Below are 27,095 nucleotides of genomic sequence, written 5' to 3'. Positions count from 1 at the left end.
GCAGCTGCGACCAAGAGCCAGTACTGAGGAGTGTGGTGGTCTGGGGTGCAGACCCTCGCCCTCAGTCTCCATATCTAGAACCTCATCTTGAAAGAATTCAGAACCACTGAAGGGCTTTAAGAACACAGAGGAATCTGACTGTTGTTTTAGAAACAGGGCTCTGGTTGAAATGCAGGGAGCAGGTATGGGGTGGGGAGAGCGAGCTGAGAGGCGGCCTCCAGCACGGGGACGGGATCCGGATGGGCTGCAGAGGATCAAGCCTGGTGCCGTGGAGTTTAGGATACAAAGCAAACACTGCACGGGGCTTCAGAGAACTCAGGAGACAGGACTGCACGTACCCCACAAGGCCTGCAGGCTGAATCACTCTTTCCTCACATCTCCACTGATTAGATTAGAACAGGATCCCAGTGGCTTCTTGGCATGGCCCTCGCCAGGGTCCCTGGGGGCTGCTCTGTCCCTTCCCTACAGGAGCCAACAGGGAAACAGCAAGCGCTCCCTGCTCCTGGGCCCTACACCCTGAAGCCTCCCTCCTCTGCCCACACGATCTTTGCTGAGACACTAAAACATTTAAGAGTGCAGGGAAATCATCTCCCTCTGACTCCTCTTCAAATAACCTGGGTGAGGTGTAAATGGCTGCAAGCTAACAATTGTTGAGGCTGGGTGGTGGGGGCACAGGGCTCTTTAAACCTTGCTCAGTCCCACCCCAGATCTGGGTTCCCACAAGCCCCTCCCCCTGCCCCCTCCTTGCCTGGCATGCGGCTCACTCAAGATAAGGGCCCCTGCTGTGCAGCAGGCCACGCATGGCTGGGTACAGTTGCTATGTTTCATAATAAATAGCAAAAATTTAAGAAGAAAGAAAGAGAGGAAGGAAATGAAAGAGCCCCAAAACCCAAACCCATGCTTTCTGCTGCTGGAAGGTGACCTTGCTGGGTTTTACAGCGCTGCCCCTCAGTTCCTGCTGCTGCCTGCGGGTGAAGACGGAGCAGAGGGAGGAGCTGACCCCAGCTCCCCTGACAAGATCCAGGCTCCCTGGCTTCTCAGGAACACTCACAACTGTTGGTCCAGAACCATTCCAGTTCAGGGCAGGACCCCACAGGGTTTTACAGGAACTGGGTCTTAAAGCAAGATAGTCTTTGAGGGTGAGGACGGCTGGGAAAAAAAGATTCCATTTACTATCAAACCTGCCTCCTTGTACTAGTCCTAGAAAGCCAAGCCTGGACTCCAGAGTCGCACTTTTGCGTCTCATTTTACTGTATGTGAATCTGACAGCCCTCTGATACGGAGGTGGTGCGGACGGTGATGAGAGATCTAAAAATACACGAGGAAGCACACGTATGACCCCCAGGGCCTCCGAAACAAACGGAGAAAAAGACAGCCAGCCTCTCCCAGCCACATCCTCGATGCCAGCCCCAGAGCCCGCTGTGGAGTCCAAGTCTATGGGGGCACCTCCCTGGGGGACCCCTCTACCAGGTGCCTGCCCCACAAGCCAGCTGAGGAGACAGACAATCAACGTGACCCTTCTCCCACTGCAGGGTCTTCTCTGGGCTGCACAGACCCGTGTGTGACATCTCGGGAGCCAGGCTGGAGAGGCCTTGAGAAGGCTGCGTAAGAAGTCACCATCCCCATCCTGAGCCACAGATAAAAGCACGTTAGAAGTTACTGTGTGACAGGTCCCCACACCATGCAGAGGGCCCTGAGTGGCTCTAGTTCTAGACAGAACCACACAGCAGAAACGGCTTCTACTGGGCAGGGCACACAGGGCAGTGAAGTGGACTGTCCAACCCATGCCTGTTCTCCCAGGGCCCCCCACGGGTCTCCTGCTCAGAGCCCCAGAGATTCCCAGCTGCAAGAAGACAGTCACCCAAAGATTATTGCAGGTCAGGGAACTCAGGGACAGCCTGGCTCAGGCTGGGGGCTGAGGCCCAGGAGAACCAAAGAGAGAAGTTATTGACCAGGACACAAGGAGAAAGCCCCAACAGAGGGCAGAGTGGCCAGCCCTCCCTCGTGCCCTCCTGGCTTGGCCCGCACGTGCTTCCATCCTCGCGTGGCCTCAGCCTGTGCTGGAAGGGTTACTACCCAACACGGTGAACCCAATTCCAGCAGCGTCGGGGGCTCTAAAGGCATTTGTATCCTTCTTGTGGCTCCTACCAGGAGGTCTTCTTCAAAGAACAGAAACACAACCGACACTGGTGGGGCAGGAGCCCTGACTGCCGGCAGAGGACAGCAGGTGCAGCGGAGTCTGGCTGGGCAGCTTGCTTAAAAATCCCCACACTCCTTCAGGGGATCCTGGCATTGCTCATATATTTCCTGAGCGTTGACGCTTTCCTGGGAGTCCAGGCTACTGTGGAATTACAGATCCCAGGGCCTCTCACCCTGAAGTCACAGGAAATGTTCTTACCCTGCTTTAAAACTCTGTAGTAATACCCTTGGGTCCAGAATTCTACACAGAAGCTGGAAGGGGTTTATAAGCCACCGCTTTAGGGTAGGCAGTTCCTAAGAAATGCTCTGACGTCACTCCTTCCACCCAGGCTGAGAAAGCCCTGCAGCCTGGAAAGCACCTCCTGTGAGCTGGAGGCCACTCCCCTTCCCCCGCAGAGCCCGGGGAGACCGAGGGCACACTGCTCATGAACAGATTCCAGGCTGCCCTGCCCGCCGTTTGCTAGGAGCCTGTTAGTGCACAATAGGGACACCCAGTGGGCCAATAGACACAGGACTGGGCCATTAATAGCAGCTGTCCTCTGATGTCAGATGGAAATGATGCCCCATGGGGCTGTGGAGGGAGAGAAGCCTTTTGCCAACTGTAAAGCACTCTACAAGCAGGAGGGAGTTCTCCTATTAATTACACACGTTCATTTTAGCCTGCAGGTTTTAGCATCAAGCAGAAGTGAAAAAGCAGCAGCATTTTTTCCCCAGACCTCATGATATGTCACCAGTCTAGTTTATAACCTTTTTGGACAAGTGTTAAGGATGGAATTCAAGTTCATGCATGTGAACCTAACAGGAATGGTTAGGTTCCTGAAGTGCCCACAAAGCCAGTTTGTTCAGAAACAAGCAGGGGCCTCGGTCCTTGTGCGATTCTTCCACTGAGCTAAAAAAGAATCAAGCTCCTGGAGGGGCCATGGTGTTCCCAGGCTGTGACACGGGATCCCTTTCCTGAGCCACCTCGCTACAGGAAGTGGCCACAGCCACCAACTTCTGTTTTCTATGTAAACCCCCAACCCTCAGATGCAGCAGCCTCTAAAAATAGTTTGCTATTCACAGCAACCAAATGGACTGGGTGATATTCTCCTGCACAGACATGGATGAGAACGGAGGGCAAAGGCTACGCCTCCAAAACGCAGGGGAAGCTCAGCCGTGTCCCCCAGAGGCCATGTGCATTGTATCTCAGTTCCAAAAGAAATGCTCATCTAGGCAATCTCAGGAAGTCCTCCAATAACCACAAGGAAGCCTTCCCTAAGGCCATGACCATGGGAACCATCGTCACCAGGCACAGGGACCTCTGGGGTGGCAGCTGGCAGTGGCAGGAGTGTTGACTTAGGGGGCATTTTGGAAATGTTGCGAGGATTGGGATGTCACAAAGATTGGGAAGAAGCTAAGAGGATCGTCGGGGGTGGGGAGCAGGGCCAGGTCTGCCAATCATGCTGCATTCAGACAGGTCCTCAATGGGAAGAACTTTTCCCTTTACTACTCAGGAAGGTAGAAAAAACACTGTTTTTTATTTTTGGATTTACAAACTGATTCCAACTTACATATAAACTCCAAATATGTTTTACACAGTTCAAATATACATGAAATATTCCAGGAATGCAATCGACATGGAAATTGAGGGAAGATGACACTTGGTTTTGTTCAGAACTTTCCTGAGAGTTAGTCCCCTTTTCAGAATGTCACGTCATAGACAGCAACATGAAGGTGGTGTGTGGGTCTCAGTGAATACACCTGCGTCGGCCTCCCTGCGACGCCACAATGGGTGTGTGCAAGTCTCCCTACTGCGTTCAACTGCTGGGGTACCTGGTCTGGAGCATTTTTATATTAAGATTCTTACTATGTTACTAGAAACTACCTGTATTTTATTTTTTAAGGAAATGTTATACTGACTTGAGGTCTGTGCACTGGTTGATTTCATCACCTATGCATTTCATTTCGGGTTAACAAGGAAGAAGTTAAGGAACTTGTGAAAAGACAGGGTTGAGACCCAGAGCTTCAGAACTCCAGCGCGGAGCTGTCCCTCTCCGCCATGTTCTATGAACCAGATCAGGCACGATTCAGAGCACAGGTCTGGGTGTCTGGTGCTCAGGCCACTGTGAAGATTCGGAGGGCATAAAGTTAGAGGCCAAAGCTTAACTAGTTATTTGAAACATCATGTTTCCATCAAAATTAACTCAGACAAATTATGGCATAGACTGTGAAATTATCATGAAATTTTACAGTAAGATGGCAGCCTTCAAAGAAGGCTTTGGTAACAAGGCTGCTCCTGGCGGGGCCCATAGGCCCCAGGAGCCAGCACACTGTCCTCTGCACTCAGTGGACCTGGCTGCACTGTTCTTGGTAAAGGTCCGAGTTTATGCAGGTGGGGACTGTCCAGAAAGGAGTCGGAAGACTCAGCCTCAGCCTCCAGCTTGGGCTCTATCACCTACAGTTACGTGATCCTGGATAAACTGCTCCATTTTTGAACAACAGCCCCATTATAGAAGTAGGAAGAGACGTAATCTTTAAGAGCTTCCTTCCCCTCTGAAATTCTTTGTCTTTATGCCAGAGGTGAATTATTTGTACACTGAGATTGTCCACAGACTTTCTCTCTTTTGCTACTGGAACTCTCCAGACTTTGCTTTTCAGAATAATAAGCTTCTTTAAAGTACTTCACATACTAAAATGGCAAAACATATTAATCAGGAACAAAATGATTGATGTTACTTTATCGATGACTCACACATCGACCTATTCAAACCTCACAGCACTTTTGGGCTTAGCTGCTACCCACACTGGCGCTGAGGAATAAATATGCTATATATTCTATACAGTATCTTCCAGGCAAGTGAAATTCTACTCTTGCCGTTAATACATTTTTTGCTTTTCCTGAGATGCATGAATCTTCACATTTCCTTCAATAGCCTCAACATGCTGGAAATACAAGAGCCATGACTACTATTAACATGGATGTGTGGGACTGAGCGGTGAGGGCGGCTGGGTGTCCCCTGTGTCGTGTCCTCTCCAGGTGACAGGTTTCCCTCCAGGCAGCACGTCTGGGCTCCACTCCCTTCACCTTTACCTGCTCTGCTCAAGATTGTCCTACAAACCCCAGACCTTTAAGGTTTCACAAAACCGTTGAAATGCTTTCCTCTGAGAATAAGCCTGAAAGCTCTACCAGAACCAGGGACTTCCCACGTCTGGCAGCACACGGAGGCTGACGATCTTTCCTGTATTCAGTGGATATTCCCTGGAACCAGCTATAAAAGAAACGACAGCTGTCATGTTTATCCTCCACGAACTTGTCTACTTGGATGAGGCGGGGGAGGAGCCATATCATACCCAGCGGGAAAATAAAAACAGAAAACACTTAAATCACAGCTGCTCTCAGGTGTGTGCCAACATAGGCGCAGTTAACGTTTTAGCGTAGTACAAAAACAGCCGAACAAGTCCCACAGCTGTTTCATTTCTACCATTATTTTCCATATGTTGAAAAATAGTTCATTGGGCAGGGTGCGGTGGCTCACACCTGTAATCCCAGCACTTTGGGAGGCCGAGGCAGGTGGATCACTTGAGGTTAGGAGTTTGAGACCAGCCTGGACAACATGGTGAAACCCCGTCTCTACTATAAATACAAAAATTAGCTGGGTGTGCTGGCACAAGCCTGTAGTCCCAGCTACTCAGGAGGCTGAGGCAGGAGAATCACTTGAACCTGGGAGATGGAGGTTTCAGTGAGCCGAGATCACACCAATGTGCTCCAGTCTGGGTGACAGAGTGAGACTCCGTTTCAAAAAAAAAAAAAGAAGAGAAAGTTCACTGACTGACTGCTCTATTCTGTCTGGAAATGACCAGGCAGAGAACACAAAAGTGTGATAGAGTGAAGACTTCTCAGTATGTATTCAGGACAAAGACTTCTGCCCTAAGAGGCAGCTTTAGTAAAGAGAAATCCTTCAGCCTCAATACTGGGGTATGGGATGCAAAGAAAAGCAGACGACAGCGACAAAAGCAGCAGCAGCCACAGCTATGCCTTGCACACTTACTCCCTGCCAGCCCCTGCCTGCAGCACTGTATACAGTGGTGACAGTTATCAGTACCAGTTCCGAGTCAGCAGGCCTGGATCTGAATTGGCTCCGCTGCTGACCAGCTATGAGGGCTTGGAAAGTCCCTGACCTTTCTGAGCCTCCGTTTCCTCTTTATCTGAAAAATGGAGAGAAAACTGCTCCCCATGAGGTTATGGCAAGGATTAGGGAAGACCTTCATATAAAACACCAGGTAGACGCAGCAGGGGTTTGGTAAATGTTAGCTACTTTTACTACTCAGTCTCTTCTTTGACAGTTACTGACCTGAGTATAAATCCAGTTCAGAGAAGTTTAGAAGCACAATGAGAAGACAAGCATGCTAAGGCACCCACCTAGCAGAGCAGCAGGAAAAAGTGCCCCTGGGGAAACATCAGAGGAGGCGGGCAGAGGTTCCCAACCCACACAGAGAGCCCACTCCTTTCCCTAGAAAAATCATACACCCGCTTCCCACAGACAATTAAAAAGATGGAAGGCTCACAAGTGGTGTTGCTTTGATCATCTTCATTATACAAACACATAAATGAAACATTTTGGTTAAAATTAAATCTTCCTTATAGTGATTTAAGATAAATTACCTCTCTACTACAAAGTCGTTGTACTTTAGATTCAAGGGGAAACTACTTACCTAATTTTAAAGTTGTAAAGTTACAATACCAAGGAGAAACCACTCGAAGCACTGGCCCTTTGCAAAACGAAGGAGCAAGTCTCAGAATACGTAGCGTTTGTGTTGCTGGGTGTGTGTGTGTTTTGGTTTATTGTTTTGGAATCTGGCCGGGGGCAGGGGGATTATACTACTGGTCTATAAACAAATACATGGCAATTTTGAATGATTAAATCTTGCATATAGTCAAAATATTTAATTTGGGAGAAAGAAATGAATTTACTTAATTTTATCTAGGTAGTCTGAATAATGAAAGTTCTAGTAAGTCCATTCCATGAAAATAAGCTTCTTTATTAAAAAAACAAAACAAAACAAAACTCAAATTTGGGCGGCCTCTAGTAAAAACAGTAAGGTAATAAAAATCCTCTTCTCCTGTCCCTTGTCTAACAGGTAGTGAGATATAACAGACTCACTGATTGGAGAACAGGTTAGCAATCTAAACATTATCGCCTCTGGGGCTTCAAGATTACTCCTTTAAATATGAGCAGATATTTTGGAAGCACTGGCATATGAGTAACCAGTCATAAACAATTCCTTTGCTGAGTCACACAGCCTGATTTTTCGGGGATAAGAAATTCCTCTTGGACATTGCCTTTTGAGGAGCAAGCACACTGTGCCAACACTTGGCCTCACAATTCTGTAGGGATTGGATAAGAACTCACTCCAATCAGGTAACGCTCCAATCAACTTCGCTGAAACACATTTTGCAACTATAAATAACTTGATTTCCTGTGCTCAGCAGAAGTGGCAGTTGAGACTGCAGGGTTTTTTGAAATTTGCTAAGGAGGCTTCCGCTGTATGATATTAGTTCAGGGTGAACAGAAACTGACTCTTAAAGGAAAAGGGAAATTTAGTCTCCATCTTTGCCCCAGTAGGACACTCTCAATACTATTAGAAAAGACCTACCTTACTATATTTCTATCTTACCTGCCCGGGGAAATGACATACCTAAAACGCACCACATGATTCCAGGTTCTACCATCCCAGACTGAGCTAGAGCAGAGGCAGCCTGCCTCGTGCCAACTTCATCCCCACGTTGGTCAAGACTCCCACTCTCCCAGACCTGGGGACCCTGGGCCAGTTACCTATAATGAGATGGGACTTGGGAGAATGTGTGTGCATGCTCTCCCCTAACAGCCCTCTCCCGGTGCTGGTCATTTAGAAAGGCTGAGTGCTAATCAGTATGTGGAAAGAGAGCGGGTGACACAAGTCATCACAAACACAGGGAAGTTACAAAAGCTGAAGAAATGCAGTTTCTCCACTGTCCCCATTGGAGCCTCTCCTACAGCTCCAGGGCCGGCGCCCACTTGCTGAAGCCCAAGTTCCCACTCAGATCCTACTTTTGTCTTCTAGTTGAGGTGGAATTCACCAAATCTACTTCCTCCGACCAACCCAGCTCTCCTCCAAATGGATGCGGCTCCCAGTTCCTCCTCTCCACAGGAGACCCATCTCTGAACCCATGGGCACAATGCAGAACACGAACTGGCACAAACCAGTGTGAAACATCCACTACCACTCTCCCATGGGTATACCCAGCCCATGGCCCAAGGGTGACACCCCTTCCAATATACCCCCACCCATGGTGAACCCCAATTCCTATCACCACTTAGCACGTTTCCTTCCCTACCTAACCATTAACCATTAACATTAACAGGAACTATGTTTTGCTTTTGTTCACCATGTCTCACTCTGATAAAGTTTTTGTGACCATTTACCAAGAAAAGCTCCTATAGGTTCACGATTTCTTACTATAAACCCTTGGGGCCATGCTTCAGAATTCAGTATTTTTGGACATTAGAAATGTAGTAAGACGCATACACCATATATTCTGGTACAACCCATAGTAGCAGCCCTTAATCAAAGACATCAACAAGACTGCAGAGAAACACATGAAAATTCACACTGAGACGAATAAATGAAGACCAAAAATAGCCTCCCCCCACATTGGGCAGGGCAAGTCTCACTGCCAAAATTCTGCCACAGACTTATAAAAACAAACCAAACCAAAATAAAACACCAACCTTCCAGTCTTCAGAGCTTACTGGGTTCTGGAACTGGGGGTGAGGGACAGTGGACCAGGGCTGATCACATGACTACTCGGTTGGATGCAGTCCAACTTTCCTCTCCCTTCTTCCTGGCAGCATCTGGAAGAAGTCATCTGAACCCAGACCCGCCCAGGAGGCTCCCAGCCTTAAGTAACAGACCCTGTAGACAGTGCCTTAGCTGCTCCAGGTGTGCCTCTGTCGACTCCTCTGATCAGCCGGGCCCTGGCTTCCTCACATCCTGTGTCAATGTTTACTCTTCCCTTCTCCAAGGACTACAGCCCAGCAGGCAGCTCTTCACCTCCACCCGCTCCTGCCATCTACGGTGTCCCAGGCTGCTCCTCAGAACCTGGGCACCACGCAGCCACATGCCCACCATTCTTCTTTCCTGATGGCGACTCAAGGGTCTCCCTTCCCAGGCCCCTAGGAACTAATTAGGTGAAGGAGTAAAAACCAGCTCCAAAGGGCTGGCCTACTGCCAGAGTTTTAAATGAGGTCACAGAAAAACCACACTAAAATGGACATTGAAAAAACAGCCACCTTCTGACAAGCGAAGAACTGACTCCTCAGCATGCGTTCACCAGACCCTATTTCTACACCTCTCTCCGGCATTTCCTAGTAAGTCTCCCAAGGTCAAGGCAGTCTGATTCATCTTAAACCTTCCACACACGCCCAGCAGATGATTAATTTCCACCTGATGAAAGAGTGATTGTTTGGGGCTCATACTTTTACCAAGATCCCACGAACACCTGATTCAGTGGAAAGCTAGGGTTTTAGATTTCTTCTCCAAAGTGCACCCTTTCACTTTTATTCCCATTTATGCTCAACTACAAGCTGCATGAAAGGTGTACTTGCAAGCCCTCCCCGCCTCATCCCCTGTTCAATTTTAATGCCGAACTACAGCCAAGGTCCTACGACTGCATACTGAGCTGGACAACGGCAAAATCCTACAGAGGCAGGATCCTGTCCGGGCTGGGCAGGCCCGGGAGATCAGCCAAAGTGGATCTGGGGTCTAGGGTCCTCTGAGGAGGCGGTTTTCAGGTGCTGAGCGCGATGAGTGCTCCAAGCACCGCAGCCCCTCGCCAGTGGTCCCAACCGCGGGGTGAGGGCACCGGCTCCGGGCACCCGGTCCTGGGTGCTGCATTTTGTAAAACAGCAAACCAGCAGCTCCGTGTGACTCTAGACTGGGCGCAGACCTGGCCAGAGCTTGTCCGGAGCCCATCACCTCGGGCGGGGAGAGACCATGTGCCTTTTCGTCCTTGGAAGGGGCGTCCCACGATAAAATGTGCTTCACGGCGGACGAGGGGCGCCGCTCGCTGGCCACTCACGGACCCGCGCCGCGCCCGCTCCCACCATGCTGGGGGCCCCCGAAGGAGCCCACCCCTCGCCTCCCGGGCACCTGCGCCTGCCCTTGACATCAGAACGAGCAGGAAGCCCCCGAAAGCTCGACGCGGTCAGGAAAGAAAGTTTCGGAAGCGCTTTTCTCTCACCAGCCTCTGCGCTTCCGGGCTCAGGCAGTCGATCTCCCGGCTCTGCGCGGCCGCGGGGCTGGTCATCCTGCTGGGCTCGGCCCGCTCCACTGGCGGGAAACGCTCGGGGACCGCTCCGGGAGCCCCTCACGGGCCGGGCCAGGGGGCGCGCGCTCTGTCCGCGGAGACGGAGCCACTCGCCGCGAAGTGAACGCTCACGCTTCCGGGGCAGGGAGCCAGCCAGAAGGGGAGCGGGGAGCGGTCCCGGGCTGGGGCGCGGCCGGCAGGGGCGGGGCGCAGGTGGCCAAGGGCAGAGCCGGGCCGGGGGCGGGGGGAGAGGCGCGGGGGAGGCGGGGCTCAGGCGCCTCCGCCCACCTCCACACGGCCCGCGCCGCCTCGGAGAGTCCTGCCGGCTCCGCCCACCCAGGCCCCGCCCCTTCCCCGCCCCACGGCCCGCCCCGCCCCGCCGTGTCCCCTGCGCCGCCTCTTAGAGTCCTGCCGGCTCCGCCCATCCAGGCCCCGCCCCCACGACCCGCCCTATGACCCGCCCCTCCCCGCCCCGTCCCGGAGGGACCTCCCTTGCCCCAGCCCGGCCCGCCCCGCTGTCTGTCAACGCCCACCCCTCGGGCTGCAGTCAGAGAGACAACCTGGAGGAAAAGACCCCTCCGGCCCCGGCAGCAGCTCCACCCGCGGCGACCTGAATCAGCGGCGGGCGTGGGAAGCGGACGCTCGGGGAGACGTCGCGCCCGGCAGATGTCGGCCCGAAGAGGGGTCTCCTCCGGGGGCGGGGCGAGGGCCGCGCTCCCAGTCCTCTGACGTCCGTCACCCTCAGGCCCAGCAGAACTTCCCGGACGCAGAAGCCTCGGCCCCAGCCCCGCCCCCGCACCTGCCGGCCGGGCACCCAGCTAACGCGGCACCCCGAAAAGGGCCGGCTTTCAGGACGACGCAGCTGCGCGCACACAGACCCCCTCCTCGGCCCGGTGCGGCGGCCCGTGGGGGGAACAAGCCTGCAGGGTTGGGTGCGAGCCGCTGTGGCCGATCCAGCGTCGCAGAGCCCGGGGTCCGCACCGTTCAGGCTGCGACCGACCGTGGCAGGCGCCGGTCTCCCCCTGGGGGGCTCCAGCCCGCGCCTCCTCCAGGCACCCAACGCCCTAGTCACTCAAAATGTAAGTCCTGTGGGAAACGGTGCCCCCTTGCCAGTCTGGGGGCAGAAGAGACGGGACGACTCCGATTATAATCAGAAGGTCAGCCTGTCCTGGCCAGGGCAGGAAATGAAAAATTTAAAGCACATTTACATTTTACAGCCCCTCCAGTTCCCAATCCCCTTTTCTCGGCACGCTGACTCGACTTGGTAACGTGAGCGCGCGCCTGTGCGCACTCATCTTCCTGCCTTGACCCGGACCCAGGGCTTTAGCGCGGGAGCTCTGCAGGCAGGGGTAGTTAGGAGGGTGTGCACTAGGGAAAATGGGTGCTGAGGAGCCGACTTGGGAGGGATGGGGGCCAAGGAAAAGAGGGCCTGAGCAAAGGCGTGGAGAACCGCTGGGTAAGAAACTCGCCGGATTGAATTTAAGATGGAACAGAGGCCAAGGTGTCTGATTGACAGCATCTCAGGCTCACAAAAGCAACTTGCAAAGATAATGCAACGTTTACCTTTTAATAGCTTGTTTTCTCCCTATAACACTTCTTTAAATGTTGTTGTAACAATCCTCTGTCTCTCTTTTTTGAAACGGAGTCTCCCTCTGTCTCCCAGGCTGAAGTGCAGCGGTGCTATCTCAGCTCACTGCAGTCTCCAACTCCCAGGTTCATGAAATTCTGCTGCCTCAGCCTCCTGAGTAGCTGGGATTACAGGTGCTCGCCACCATGCCCGGCTCATTTTTGTATTTTTAGTAGAGATGGGGGTTTCACCATGTTTGCCAGGCTGGTTTTGAACTCCTGACCTCAAGTGATCTGCCTCAGCCTCGTAAAGTGCTGGGATTACAGGTGTGAGTCACCGCACCTGGCCTATAACAATTCTTGATTGTATAAAGTGCAATTATTTGGAGAAAATAATTTTAAATGTTCCCTGGGAATTTATTGTAGAAAGCGGTTAGACTTTTACCAGTGGTCACAACTTCACTGATGAGAATGATAACACATTAAAAAAACAGACTTGAGTTTGAATATTCTGATCTAGATAGGCAGATTCTCAAGCTACTCAACACCCCAAACCCTGTCACCACATCTTCCAGAGCAGGGCACTGGGACTGGCTTCATTCCTTTGGGCTGTCCAAGAGGCAGTGCCTGAAGACACCTGTAATTGCCACGAGACGCATTTTCCTACTCCCCAGGCCACCAGTCAATTGCTAGTTATCAGCTTCTGAAAACCATACAGGGAAGGGATTAAGAAGTGGGCTCTGGAATTAAGCCACGTTGTTCAGGTCCTGGCCCTGCGACTCACTAAGGGATATTGAGCAAGCTGCTTAGTTTCTGTGCCCCAAGTTTCATCCAAAATATGCTGGTGATAATGACAGTGCCCCCTGTGAGGGTGAGGACCAAAGGCCCTAACACGGGGATCCTGCTGGGCACAGTCAGGGTGAGCTGCCCTGTTAGCCTGGTGCCTGGTGTCCTGGGAGTCCAGTAAAAAGCAAAGCAGCACCTGCCTTGCTGCCTCTGGAGTCCCCTCTTTTCAAGATAAGAGTCCCCTTAGCAGGTGCCCCAATTCAAGGTGCTAGGCCTCCTCATCCTCCTCCATAGCTGGAAGGAAGCTGGGCACCAGGCCAAGAACTGGGATGAGCCAGGCAGCGAGACTGGGCAGCCCAGGGAAGAGAACAAACCCACTGCCCGCCACAAAAGCTGTGGGAGGGGCTGCTGCAGAGGATGTAGGTGGCAGGGAGGGGACCGTGCCAGGACACTCACGGAGTAAGAAGCAGAGAACTCATGAGTCTTAGTCCCAGGAACGAACGAACATTACCAGCAATAAAAAAATAATCGTTGGTTTCTGATTCCACTAAGCAGTAGCATATTAAAGAAACCTGTCGTTCTAATGCCCTTCTAGATGGGAGGATGCTACATTCTGACTTGGGTTCAGCCCAGCCAGGCCTGTGAGCTGGATGGTCTTAGAACCATTCCCAGCTTAAGGGCAGAGTCTACTCTGTAAGTTGAATGCTAATACATTTTTCTTGGTGTTTTTAGATCTCAGAGCCCCAGGAGGAAAGTGTAGAGGGGCCACAGTTGCCTCCCAGTTTTATTAGGATGGTGCAAAAGTAATTGTGGTTTTTGCCATTAAAATTAATGGCAAGAAATGCAATTACTTTTACACCAACCTAAGTAATACAAATAACTTTAATGTTCCCTTCTTGAAGCCCCCTTCTGATGCAGTCCTCCCTCCCACCCTCAGCCTTTTTTTTTTTTTTTTTAAACTTACAGCAAGGTCAATTGTGAGGGTGGTGAATGGGTGACTGGAACCCACAAACATGACTCTGGGAACACCCGGTCAGAAGTCAAGGTGTGGGTGTGGCTCTGAAAGGTGGCATTTTATAGAAACATGGAGGTACACAAAATGTTCATCCCAGTACTCACAGCTCTAAAGATGGCTTGGCAGAGTAATATTAAATTCTTCACCTGGAAGACAAAACTAAAACCACCGAAGAGTCTGAAAAAAGCCAGACGAGAATCCCCAGGTTTTCATTCTCAGGAAGGTTAGCAGAAAAAACCCGAGGGCACTTTGGAAAGTTCTGAGCAGTGTGAGGGGTGGCGGGGGCCGGGGCGGTGTGCGGACTCGGAAGAGGGTGCGTCTGGGGCCCAGGCGCAGTGACTCAAGCCTGTAATCCCAGCACTTTGAGAGGCTCAGGTGGGTGGATCACCTGAACCCAGGAGTTTGAGACCAGCCTGGGCAACATGGTAAAACACTGTCTTTACTAAAAATACAAAAATTAGCTGGGTGTGATGGTGCACGTCTGTAATCTCAGCTTTTCAGGAGGCCGAGCCATGAGAATCACTTGAACTCAGGAGGTGGGGGTTCCAGAGATCATGCCACTGCACTTCAAAAAAAAAAAAGGTACATCTGGACCATGTCGGCGTGGGGCCCGGGGTCTTAACTAAAGAGCTGTGAGGGCAATGACCAGGGCTTGACTTCCTCCTTTTTTCAGTAAGGATGATCCAGAGACAGCCCCTTCTAACAAGTGCCTTGGAATTTCTGGCCTCTTCCAAACTGCAGGTGATCGCCTGTAGACACACAGAACTAACCTCCCGTCATCACTGGTTAAGCCCAGAGTCTCTGCACTGAGAGGGTGCTTTGGGTTTTGTCACAGGTCTGACTGTCTCAGAGGGCATCCTTAAAAGTTACCAGACTCGTGATATCATTTTGCCTTCCTCTGTGCCCTCTCAATGAAAATTAAATGTCTGAAATCTAAAAACCCATTCTCAGAAGTGTGGGAGACTCCTGAGAAAAGAACAAAAGGCAAATAGAATGGGCAAATTTTGTTCTAGGAACATCAGAATCGTAGCTTACCAGAAAATGCCAGAACAGTTAACCAATTTGGGGCCACACCCAAACTCGGTTTACTTTGTCTCCATGGTACTGGTCTGTTGCTTGGTTCACTAGCTGTGCCTCCCGCTGTGGTTTGGGGCTGCAGAGACAAACCCTTACAGGGAGGGCAGCACAAGGCTGAGGGCAGATGGGGAGGACACAGTGGCTCTCAGCCTCCCCATTAGTCAGACAACTAACATGAAGTCATTTTTCTAAATCAGAGCCCTAACGTCTGTTTTTCATGAACATGAATCACTAGCCATACTGATTACAACAGAATAAATATCATTAAATTATTTCTACAAACCATGAGCTTACATTCATGTTATTGTTTTATTTGGATCCTTTTTTCTTTTTTTTTTTTTTGAGATGAAGTCTTGCTCTGTCACCCAGGCTGGAGTGCAGTGGCATGATCTTGGCTCACTGCAGCCTCTGCCTCCCAGGTTCAAGCAGTTCTCTTGCCTCAGCCTCCTGAGTAGCTGGAATTACAGGCATGGGCCACCACACCCAGCTAATTTTGTATTTTTAGTAGAGACAGTGATTCACCGTGTTGGCCAGAATGGTCTCCAACTCTTGACATCAAGTGATTCACCCGTCTCAGTCTCCCAAAGTGCTGGGATTACAGGTGTGAGCCACTGCACCTGGCCAATTTGGTTCCCTTTGACTAATATTTAAAATCACATCTATTAGATGTGTGGCTCATGAATGATCACCTGAAATCTGCACAGCACCTTTCAGTTTACAACGCACTTTATCTGCACATTGAGGCTCACAAAAGTTATGGAACTTGTCCACAGATGCATGTTGGAAGAGTGAAGCTGGGTTTTCAACCCAGGTCCCCTCAGCCTTTACTTAGCACATGTGATGGAATGCACCATCAGCACGCCACCTGATGCAGAGCTGCTCCCTTCCTCCCAGCCATCCAGAGGCCTCACTGGGAGCCGACAGTCATCACATGGACTCAGTGAATGCCCTTAGCTGTCTTCCTGGTAGACCAGTGACCACACTTCCCACTCCAGAGGCATTGGCAAAATAGGGCACATGCTAAGGTCAATGCCAGGAGCTGGATCTCCCAGGAAGGCCAGGGGCATTGGTAGGAGCACCTAGCAGGGGAGCCAGACCCTGCCTTCTGTCTGCAAAGAAGGTGGTACCCATGGCCAGCTGGTCCAGCTCAGGCGCAAAGTGTACTTGGCCCTTAGGCCAGGGTCCTGACTGCCTCTGGTGAAGAGAAGAGCAAGAGGATCTGGAAAGCAACAGGGAGCACGTCCCTAGCATTCAACACAGCTCCAGTGCCAGGCTTACATATGGCATCATGCTGCCTTCCCACAGCTGCCTGGTGATCGGGGTACTAACTGAACCTCCCCTACCACCACCCTCAGCCCCCACCCCCAGGCTATGAATGGGCTCTCCCGAGTAAGAGCATGTTCTCACCACTTAGAACATGGTAGGCGCCTTATAACCGATGGGTGGGTAGATAGATAGATGGATGAATGGTTTTCCTAACAAAATGGAGGACTTTGATGAGTTATCATTAATTCTCATTGATCTTCAGTATTTTATACTTTTGTAGCAATTGGGAATAGAAACTCTCTTTTAAAATGAACATGTCTTTAGAATATTTTTTAAATAACTACCTAGCACCCAGTAATTCATCACACTTATTTTTCAATAGGGTTTTTATTGTTTGTTTTTGCTTTTTAAATCCCTTTAGATTTTCTAAGGAAGGTGATGGGTTTGATTTTTGGTTGAACTGTATTTGAATTGGTGGCAGAAAGCCTCAGTGGAGGTATCTAACAGGCACTTCAGCACACAGTACTGATTAGTTAAAATCAGGCAGCATGCATAGAACAGAAAGGAGCCTGAAGGAAGGAACCTTGGGACACCGACATGGGAAGGATAAGAGGTATGTAAGAACAAGTCAAGACAGAGAAAGGGTAGTTAGAGAATCAAAAATAGAGGTGTCTCCTGGAAGCCACAGAGTGAAGGGAGCAAGGTCAGGAAGGACTTCAATTTGCAACTAGAGAAACACTGGTCATTACATTCTGCCATTAAAATTTGGCAAGTAAACATTTTCTGTGATTGTGCGTGTATAAGAAATGGTAGACTGCAGCCTTGAAGGAAGGTGGGACCAAGGAAAGGGCTTTGCGTGTGGGAGATTTATTCATGTGTTTGTCAGTTTTTAAGGATGGAAGAGACTCGAGACTGTCTGGAGGCTGAAAGGACAAAGAGAAAAGATGGAGTGGGTGGGGTGAGGCCTGAGAGGCACTGACCAAAGGATGGGGTGGGGAGCAGGGACGGGAGCTGCAGGCGCTAGCACCATGTAGTGACTCAGGATTTGATCTGATTGTGTGCTACATGGGAATGAGAACACCAAAGTGGCCAAGAGAGGGCAGATAACATCCACTGTGCAGGGACGGTGGATGGCAGAGTTGAGGGAGGATGAGGAGCAAGAGGACTCAATATTGAAGGACCTGCCTCAGAATGTATGTGTCCCAGTCAAGTGCACTGTACCTGAGCTCAGAGCCCTTCCATGGTGTTCCATTATGCCTAATAATATTGCCTTGGGGTACAATCTGACGTGTACTTAAAATAATTTCTAATGTATCTTACTCTGGAATTAAGCTCATCTCAAATAATGTTTGGGAATAAGTTCATAGTAGTCTTAAATGTATCTGCTTTCCCAGTGTGTCCCATAAAATGGTGATCCTGAAGCTCATACCACAGTGGCCACAGAAACCTCCTCTATACAAAGTAGCCAAGGAAATGGCCACAAACACCTCCAGGAAAGCATCTCTAAGAAAACCAGTTCTGGGGTTTTTTGTTTGTTTGTTTGTTTTGGGGGAGACAAGGTCTCACACTGTCGCCCAGCTGGAATGCAATGGCCTCAAGAAGTCCTCCCAACTCAGCCCCCTGAGTAGCTGGGACCACAGGTGCGCACCACCACGCCTTGCTATTTTTTTTTTTTTTTTTTCAGAGACAGGATTTCAGCATGTTTCCCAGGCTGATCTCAAACTCCTGGGCTCAAGCGATTTGCCCACCTTGGCCTCCCAAAGTGTTGGGATTACAGGAGTGAGGCACCACATCAGGACCATTTCTGTTTTTCATGAACACAATGCACTGCAAATATCTACCAATTACCTTCTAAAAACATGACAGCTAAAATCCATTATGTATTTCTCAGTCATATAGGCACAGATTCTGAGAAGTCCCTTAAGGCAACTCTCCTGTGAAGAAAAAAAATCTATACATGTTCTCAGAATAGTTCATTTAAAATGTTCAGAATAGATAGTGACATGGGAAAATAAGCTTTATCCTTAACAACTGTATCCATCAGCTAACACTACACCCCACTGAGAAGAAAGCAATCAAATGCTTCAATCTATACTTAGGAATAGAAAATGGCAATTTCTTTCTTTGTTTTTGTTTTGTTTTTAGTTTTTAGGGTTTTCTTTGAGATAGAGTCTTGCTCTGTAGCCCAGACTGGAGTGCAGTGGTGTGATCTTGGCTCACTGCAGCTTCTGCCTCCTGGTTTCAAGTGATTCTCCTGTCTCAGCCTCACGAGTAGCTGGGGACTGCAGGTGTGTGCCACCATGCCTGGCTAATTTTTTTGTATTTGTAGTAGAGATGGGGTTTCACCATGTTGGTCTCAAACTCCTGGCCTCCAGGCTGGTCTCAAACTCCTGGCATCAAGCAATCCACCTGTCTCAACCTCCCAAAGTGCTGGGATTCCAGGTGTAAGCCACCGCCCCTGGCCAAAAAATGGCAATTTTAATACAAAATAAAAGCAATATATTTTTTCCAGGGATTCCCTCATTTATTTGGCTTTGCCTCAGTAATGCTGCCTATGAGTTTAACATTCTAGAAAAGACACAGTGTTCTCAACAATCAGAGCCATGAAATAAATCTTTACGCTACTAGCTGAAAACTTCAGAAATCAACCACACTACAAATGTCATTGATAAATGTCATTCATAAAAAAAGAAAAGTGGGGAGGATAGGACTTTCTAATCTGAATTTAAACAGTAACCATAGCATAAGGGAAGTTTAAGGTACTCAAGATGTATTCAGAGGTTTAAAAGTAAAGCTTTGCCACTAAGCAGCTTGGCTTGCAGACTGCCTGACTGAAGGGCAGACACCAACATCGGGAACAGTGAGCATCCTTCCAGATGAAGGTACAGAAATCCCTAAAGCAGCATCCCTAAGATGATCTTTCCAAGAAAGTGAATTTCCATAGAGGAAAACAAAGGCTAAAACACACTTTGGCACAACACTAAAAACACAGGCCTGCGCTCTAATAGGAGGGTTTGCCCCTTTGCACTCTGGCCCTTGAAATACAGTTCAAAGAAAAGTCATCAACTATTCGACTACAGAAAAATGCCATCCATTTGTACAAATCTGTTATCTTTAGAGACGACTCCGACATATAACAAAGAAGCCTCACCTTTGAAAAATGAAGATCTTAGCTGAACTTCAGGGGGAGCATAAGGAACACCAAAGAGCAGCCATTTGGAGAGACATGCTTGGCACGAGAGTGGAAATTCTGGAATAACTGGAGATCAAATAGCCACTCCTGACCACGTCACCTTTATACCCTGCGCCTCACTGGGCAGCTGCCTTGGCATGATGAGAGGGCGTGGCCCCTAAACCCACTGGAGGCTTTCCAGATGCTTCTCTGACCTGACCATCTGGCTTGATTTTAAAAGTTGCTGAGATTACATTGAAGCTCCCCGCTGGTGGCATCCGTATCACTGTGGTGTTGGGCTTTTTGGGAAACTCTAGGATGAATGAAGAGCAGGGTCCCTCAACCTCAGCACTATGGATGTTTGGGGTTGCAGGGTTCTTGTTGTGGGCAGCTGACCTGTGCATCACAGGATGGCTAGCAGCATTCCTGGCTCCACCCACTAGATGCTGGCAGAGCTCTTCACCCCAGCTGTTACAACCAAAAATGTCTCAGACGTTGCCAAGTGGCCCTGGATCTAGAGGGACCTGTACCTGCATCCACGATGCCCACACTGTGGAAGCACATTCACGTCTCAGCTAACACAGCTGGACCGGGCCCCAACAGATCCACAGCAAAGCATGCACAAAAATAATGGTCAAGATGGGGATAGGTGCATGCAGCAGCTAACAGCTGTTGCCTTCTTTTCTCATCCAGTGAGAACTCAAAGGCAGGGCTGCTTGTCAGGAACTGCAAGAAAGCCAGGAGCACTGCAAGACAGGAGGTGGGGGTCACAGGGTGGGAAGTGGGAAGCTGAGATTTCAGACGTGGTGTGGTCACGCCAAGGGGTGTCATCCTGGAAGCTGGCTGGAAGAAAGAACAGCTGAAGTGAGGAGATCAAAGAACTGGATTTTGCTTCTTGGCACTTCTGGGAAGGCCCAATCCAAGAGTAAGCTGACGGGAGAGCAAGCAACCCTGCGCCCCTACACAGAGAATGCAAATGACCTGTGCAGAAGCCTTGAACCTCCAAAGCAGAGGTTTGGCAGATCATTAGGTCTGAGCTCCTGCTCTGCCATTCACTTGCTGTAGTTTCAAGGAAATCCCATGACACCTTCCAGCTTCCTGTGTAAAACAGGGGGAGACACAGCCAGCAGACAGGACTGCCCGGAGGACTGCAGATAACAGGGGACCTGCGCCTGGCGTGAGCAAGCACATTGTTCTGTTGCACTGGCAACAGATCCTGTCTGGCAGCTCATTCCGTCTGCTATTTGACCATACACTGATTAATTTTCCTGCAAAACAAGGGACCCTGGAATTACAATTTACATCCAGGTTAGAGAAGTGGGAAAGTCTAGTGTTACTCCGTTAGCTTGGACTAAGTTTAAAATGTCATCAATGCTTTTGGTGCACTCAGGGAGCTTCTGCCCTCTTTCAGGCAGCTGTACCCTTGGAGCCCAGCACTGTGTTGTTGCATTATGCTATTCCCAAAATCAAGCTTGTGGCATTCTTAAGTATAGGACTGCAGCCAGGCACTTTGGGAGGCTGAGGCAGGTAGAGCACCTGCAGTCACTAGTTTGACACCAGCCTGGCCAACATGGTAAAACCCCATCTCTACTAAAAATGCAAAAATTAGCCAGGCATGGTAAAGCAGGCCTGTAATCCCAGCTACTCGGGAGGCTGAGGCAGGACAATCGCTTGAACCCAGGAGGCAGTGGTTGCAGTGAGCCGAGATCGCACACTGTACTCCAGCCTGGGAGACAGAGTGAGACTCCATCTCGAAAAAAAAAAAAAGCACAGGACTGTGTAAAAGGCATAGGCACACCAAGACCGGAAGGACGTGCAGGATAAACACAGGGCTGCTCTGCCGAAGTGATGGAACTGTGGAGTTTTAAACGTTGCTTTTTGAACACCCTGGGACATTGTCAGAATGCTCTTTTTACATACTCAGGTTAAGGAACTTGGACTTTATTCAGGACAGAGTAAAAGACCCACCAAAAGTATTTGAATGGGGAGGTGAGACTGTGTTTGAATAAAGAAACTATAGGCTGCAAAAAAGTTGAAAATCACCGGTTATGTTTTTTCAAAAATTTCTTGGCCAGCCTCTCCATTTATTCTTCAGATTAACTCTGGAGGCTATTTGGTTTTTCCTTTTTGTCATTGTTGTTGTTGTTTTTGTTGTTGACATAGGGTCTCACTGTGCTGCCCAGGCTGGAGTGCAGTGGCGTGATCATGGCTCACTGCAGCCTCCACCTCTTGGGCTCAAGTGATCCTCCCATCTCAGCCTCCCGAGTAGCTGGAACCACAGGCATGCGCCACCACACTGACTAATTTTTGTATTTTTATAGAGATGGGGTTTCACCATGTTGCCCAGGTTGGTCTTCAGCTCCTGGGCTCAAGTGATGGGCCTGCCTCAGTCTCTCAAAGTGCTGAGTTTACAGGCATGTGCCACCATGCCTGGCCTAGAGTCTATTTGTTAAGCATTCAACCAACCTTCCCTTGTAAACTGAGATTTTATTTGAAATTCATTATATGGTTGTCCCTCGGTGTTCAAGGGGCATTGGTTCTAGGACCCCCTCCAACTGCTGGGATACCAAAATTGGAAGATGCTCAAGTCTCTGATATAAATGGCGTAGTATTTGCACATAATCTCTGCATGTCCTTCTGTGTTTTGAATCATCTCTAGGTTCCTTTTCATACCTAATACAATGTAAATACGATATAAATAGTTGTTAGGCTGTATTGTTTAGAGAATAATGATAAGAAAAAAAGTCTGTATATGTTCAGAACAGAGGCAACCATCTATTTTTTCCCCAAATATTTTCTTATTTATTAATTGTGATGGGCCCTCACTGTGTTGACCAGGCTGGTCTTGAACTCCTAGCCTCAAGTGATCCTCCCATCTTGGCCTTCTAAAGTGCTGGGATTGCAGGCATAAGCCGCCATGCCTGGCCAGCCATCTCACCCAGCCTTTCTTTTTTTCCCAAATAGTTTTGATCTGAGGTTGGTTGGAATCCATGGATGTGGAACCCGCAGATACAAAGGGCTAACTGTATTTATCAATTATTTGGGGATGGATCTGTGTCTTTTCAGTGTGGAGTTTTCTTATTCAGAGACAAGAATAAGAAAACTTTTTTCAGTTGACTATGTCCTTCAGTAGATTATTATGGTCTTCATGTAGGCCCTGCATGGTTCTTTATTCCTACATGCAACTTTGAATGGGATCTTATCACTTTTTCCATTATTTAAAAAGTCAGGCTGGGCATAGTGGCTCACGCCTATAATCCCACCACTTTGGGAGGCCGAGGCAGGTGGATCACTTGAGGTCAGGCATTCAAGACCAGCCTGACCAACATGGTGAAACCATGTCTCTACTAAAAATACAAAATTAGCTGGTGTCGTGGCGCGCGCCTGTAATCCCAGCTACTCGGGAGTCTGAGGCAGGAGAATCGCTTTAACCTGGGAGGCATTGGTTACAGTGAGCTGACATTGCACCATTGCACTCCAGCCTGGGCAACAAAAGCAAAGCTCCGTTTCAAAAAAAAAAACCCAAAAAAAACCCATTATTGTAGGATATAGGAATGCTTTGGTTTTTTTGTTTATGTTATTACAAACTATCTTACTGAACTCTCAGTTTGAGACTGACTTTTTGGATTAGACATATACATAATCTGCAAGTATTTACAAATTTTTTCTTTTGAGATGGAGTTTCACTCTTGTTGCCTGGCTAGAATGCAATGGTGCGATCTCAGCTCACTGCGACCTCCGCCTCCTGGGTTCAAGCAATCCTCCTGCCTCAGCCTCCTTAGTTGGGATTACAGGCATGTGCCACCATGCCTGGCTAATTTTGTATTTTTAGTAGAGGTGGGGTTTCTCCATGTTGGTCAGGCTGGTCTCGAACTCTCGACATCAGGCAATCCATCCACCTCAGCCTCCCAAAGTGCTGGGATTACAGGCGAGCCACCATGCCCGGCGTATTTACAAATTTTGTCTACACCCTTTCAGTAGTTATATTGCTGATTTTTTCTTGTTGGGTATGAACATCAGAACTGCCATTATCATTATAATTTTGCAGTTATCCTAGATCTATTCCTTCTTTCTTAAATCACTCTACAATTAGGGAAATAACCAGGACACAGCAGCTTTGTGAGTAGCGCCTGCAGTCTTATCACACGGTACAGAACTCAGGCTTGTCAGAATTTAAATAGCAATTGAAATTGCCTATAAGATAAACAGAGAGTCGTGTTGCAAGGCAGCTGAAAGGAGACAAATTCACATCTCATAAGACGCTCTTGCCTAAAGGCTAGAATCTAACTCAGGCCAATGGAAGATTAACCTGGAGAAGGAATACTACTTGAGTCAGTGAAAAGTTATTTTTATTGTTGATATCGGAGAACAATTGTCTGCTGTGGTGACAGGCACGGTGGAGTAACGTCAGGGAGCACAGATTCTAGGGACGCTGTGCCTAGCGGGAATCTTCAGTGCTGGGCAAATTACACATCCTCTCTTTGTGTTTCAGTTTCCTCACCTGTAAAATGGGAGTGAAAATGGTGCCCAGTTCCCAGGGTTTATAAGGATTAAACGAGTTGTTATTCATCATCATTATTTAAGTAAATACAATACTAGAGATGTAAGTGCAGTGAAGTTGTTTGGTCTATATAATGCAAGCTACGAAACAGTTTGAGGGGCCAGGTGCTGTGGCTCACACCTGTAATCCCAGCACTCTGAGAAGCCGAGGCAGGCATATCACTTGAGGTCAGGAGTTTGAGACCAGCCTGGCCAACATGGTGAAACCTTGTCTCTACTGAAAAATCAAAAAATTAGCCAGGCCTGGTGGCAGGTGCCTGTAATCCAGCTACTCAGGAGGCTGAGGCAGTAGAATTGCTTGACTCTAGGAGGCAGAGGTTGCAGTGAGCTGAGATCGCGCCACTGCACTCCAGCCTGGGACACAGAGTGAGACTCGGTCTCAAGAAAGGAAAAAAAGAATAGTTTAATGAGCATTTAATCTAAATCTGATGTACCTAGTCACACTTTACCAAGGGCTGTGGGAGCTGGCATTTGCCCCTGACATAGCAGCCCCTCCCCAACCACCTTCCTGCACCCCTCCAGGGCTTCTCCCTCGCTCCGCTCTGCGCAGCCTGCTGCATACACCCTGCTGCAGGGAAAGAGGTGTGCTTGTTACACACACAGAACCTCAACAGTAACTGGAATTCTACATCCTGTGGCTTTGGTAGGAGTAACCTTACTAATTTTCTAGAACAAGAGGCCTGAACTTTGCACTGGTTATTTTTTTAAGGCACCCAATTACTTCCTAGTTGAAAGTTATGATCTAGACAGCTGGACTTGAACTTCGAGAGCCAGATAAGGAGCTATGACTGTGCCTCTGAAGAATGGTATTAGGCAATGGAAGCTTGTAAACTTCTCCTTTTTGGTGAAGAGACTCTCCCATGATTTAGGTTTTAGAAAAAGGGAAATGATCTGCCCATGCTGGTGCAATGGACTCAGAGTATTAAAAAGATAAATATGTTTTTAATATAAAGCATAGTAAAACTTTTTAGCTCTAACATTCTATAATTACTTAAAATATATGCCCTATATTTAGAATATAATATTAGAGCTCCAACTCTAACTTCCAGCACCTTCATCTCTGGGAGAAGCCGAAGGGACCCAGGGAGTGAGGAAAGCAGAAATCAGGCAGACCCCGACGTGAGTGGGAGAGTGGGCCATCCCCAGTGGTGGCCTCGCGGTGCACAGGTAAGCTGTGCTAGAGGGTCCATGGTGGTTCAATAACATCAGCTGATACAGTGATAAGAAGGGATCTGCATTAAAACTTCAAATAATCCACATTTTATTAATCATGTATTTTTCAGTTTTTTGGGGTAGAGAGTAGGGTCTCACTATGTTGCCCAGGCTGGCCTCAAACTCCTGGCCTTAAGCAATCCTCCTGTCTTGACCTCCCAAAGTGCTAGCGTTACAGATGTGAGGTACTGTGCCTGGCCTTCCAAAAACTTATATTAAATGGACAAAATAGTTTAGTCTTTTGTAGGTAGGTAGAAGCAAACCAAGTCTCCACTGATGGCTGAATGGAGAAACACAATGTGGTATATATACACAGTGGAATTTAACTCAGACTTAAAAAGGAAGGAAATCAGCTAGTCACAAAAGGACAAAGGCTCTATATGACTCCAGCTAGATGAGGTACCGCATATAATTCATCAAGACAGAGCAGAATGGCGGGTGCCAGGGCTAGATGGAGAAGAGTGGGAGTCAATGTTTCGTGGGGACGGGGTTTCAGTTCTGCAAAAGGAAGACGTTCTGAGGATGGCCGGTGGGACTGGCTGCCCACCAGCATGAATATACTTAATGTCACTGAAATGTACACTTAAAAATAGTTAAGATGGTAAACTGTGTTATGTGTATTTTACCACAATTTAAAATTAATTTTTAAGAAAACAATTTACCCTTTTGTTTATGCAATATCACAAAAGGAGGAAGACGAAAGCCAGCGCAGCTTCCCCAGAAACCAGAAGCCAAATGGTGTGAATCCAACAGACTCCACCTGAAATCAGCCACAGCAAAGGTCAGGAGTTCCGCGGGGAGAGAAACCTTCAGAGAAGGCAACCAGGGCACATCTCTGTTTTAAAGCCATCTCCTGGGCCAGGCGCAGTGGCTCACACCTGTAATCCCAGCACTCTGGGAGGCTGAGGTGGGCAGACGCTTGAGGCCAGGAGTTTGAGACCAGCCTGGCCAACAGGGTGAAACCCCGTCTCTTCTAAAAGTACAAAAATTAGCCGGGCGTGGTGCATGTCTATAATTCCAGCTACTCAGGAGGCTGAGGCATGAGAATTGCTCGAATCCAAGAGGCGGAGGTTGTAGTGAGCCGAGATCGTGCCACTGAACTCCAGCCTAAGCAACAGAGTGAGACTCTGTCTCAAAAACAAAACGAAACAAAACAAAACAAAAACACCCACAGAAATGAAAGCATCTCCCTACCATGAGCCCTCCACACGTGAAGTTCATGGAAATGGAAAGCTGTTATGCCCCCCAGGAATTTTCAGGTTTCACTAGAAAAATAACCAGTGGGGCCAGCAAGATGGGCTTCAACATCAACAGTTGCTGGTCTAATTTTTTAAAAAGGAGGAAAGAAGGCAGGCTGGCATCATGTAATACTGTTTGCATTAAAGTATGTACATTTAAACTATGTAACATGAACTTTTATTGGAAAAGCAAAGCCCAGCAGTAATAATTTGCATTAATCAAATTCATGGAGACAGAAAGTAGCACGGCATTTGCCGCAGGCTGGGGAAGGCGGTGCCCATTCTACCTTCTTCTCCACGAATTTGGGGAGTCAGTGTTTAAGGCATTGAGAATTTCAGTTTGGGAAGATGAAAAAGTTTTAAAAGTGGATGATGGTGATGGCTGCACAATAGTGCACTTAAAACCACTGAAGTGTACACCTAAACATGGTAAATTTATATACATTTATCACAATACAATTACTTTATGTTAAAAGTTTTACATTATAAGAAAAGGGCCGGGTCAACCTACTACTTTACAGCATCCTGTTCAGCTATAAAAAGTGTTTATGACAAGTGTGAAGTAGAATTGGAAATGTTTATGACAGTGGTGTGTGTGTGTGTGCACGCTCCAATTATATCTGCAAAAATAACCACCACCAAAGGCCCAAAGGAAATACATGAAAATAGAGCCATGGC

General features: G+C 48.6%; 1 protein-coding gene across 6 annotated transcripts in view; it reads right to left on the bottom strand.

Moving 5' to 3' along the window:
• LRRFIP1 (LRR binding FLII interacting protein 1) overlaps window positions 1-27,095 on the bottom strand; it is a 159,734-nt gene that overhangs the window by 76,540 nt on the left and 56,099 nt on the right. For 3 of the 6 annotated variants that reach the window (XM_021676924.2, XM_012434122.3, XM_012434124.3), the window contains exon 1: window positions 10,460-10,525. The exons of 2 other annotated variants lie outside the window; for them this stretch is intronic. In XM_021676924.2, the coding sequence (XP_021532599.2) occupies window positions 10,460-10,525 (66 nt within the window). Of the gene's footprint in view, window positions 1-10,459; window positions 10,770-27,095 lie in introns of those variants that run through there. One more of the 6 variants, XM_012434125.3, reaches the window with a different exon arrangement.

The sequence above is a fragment of the Aotus nancymaae genome, unplaced genomic scaffold, assembly GCF_030222135.1.
Source record: "Aotus nancymaae isolate 86718 unplaced genomic scaffold, 86718_ANA_hifiasm-v0.15.2.pri h1tg000031l, whole genome shotgun sequence".
NCBI classification, from domain to species: Eukaryota; Metazoa; Chordata; class Mammalia; order Primates; family Aotidae; genus Aotus; species Aotus nancymaae.
The sequence above is the reverse complement of the archived record's forward strand: the minus strand, read 5'-3'. Positions and strand labels throughout refer to the sequence as shown.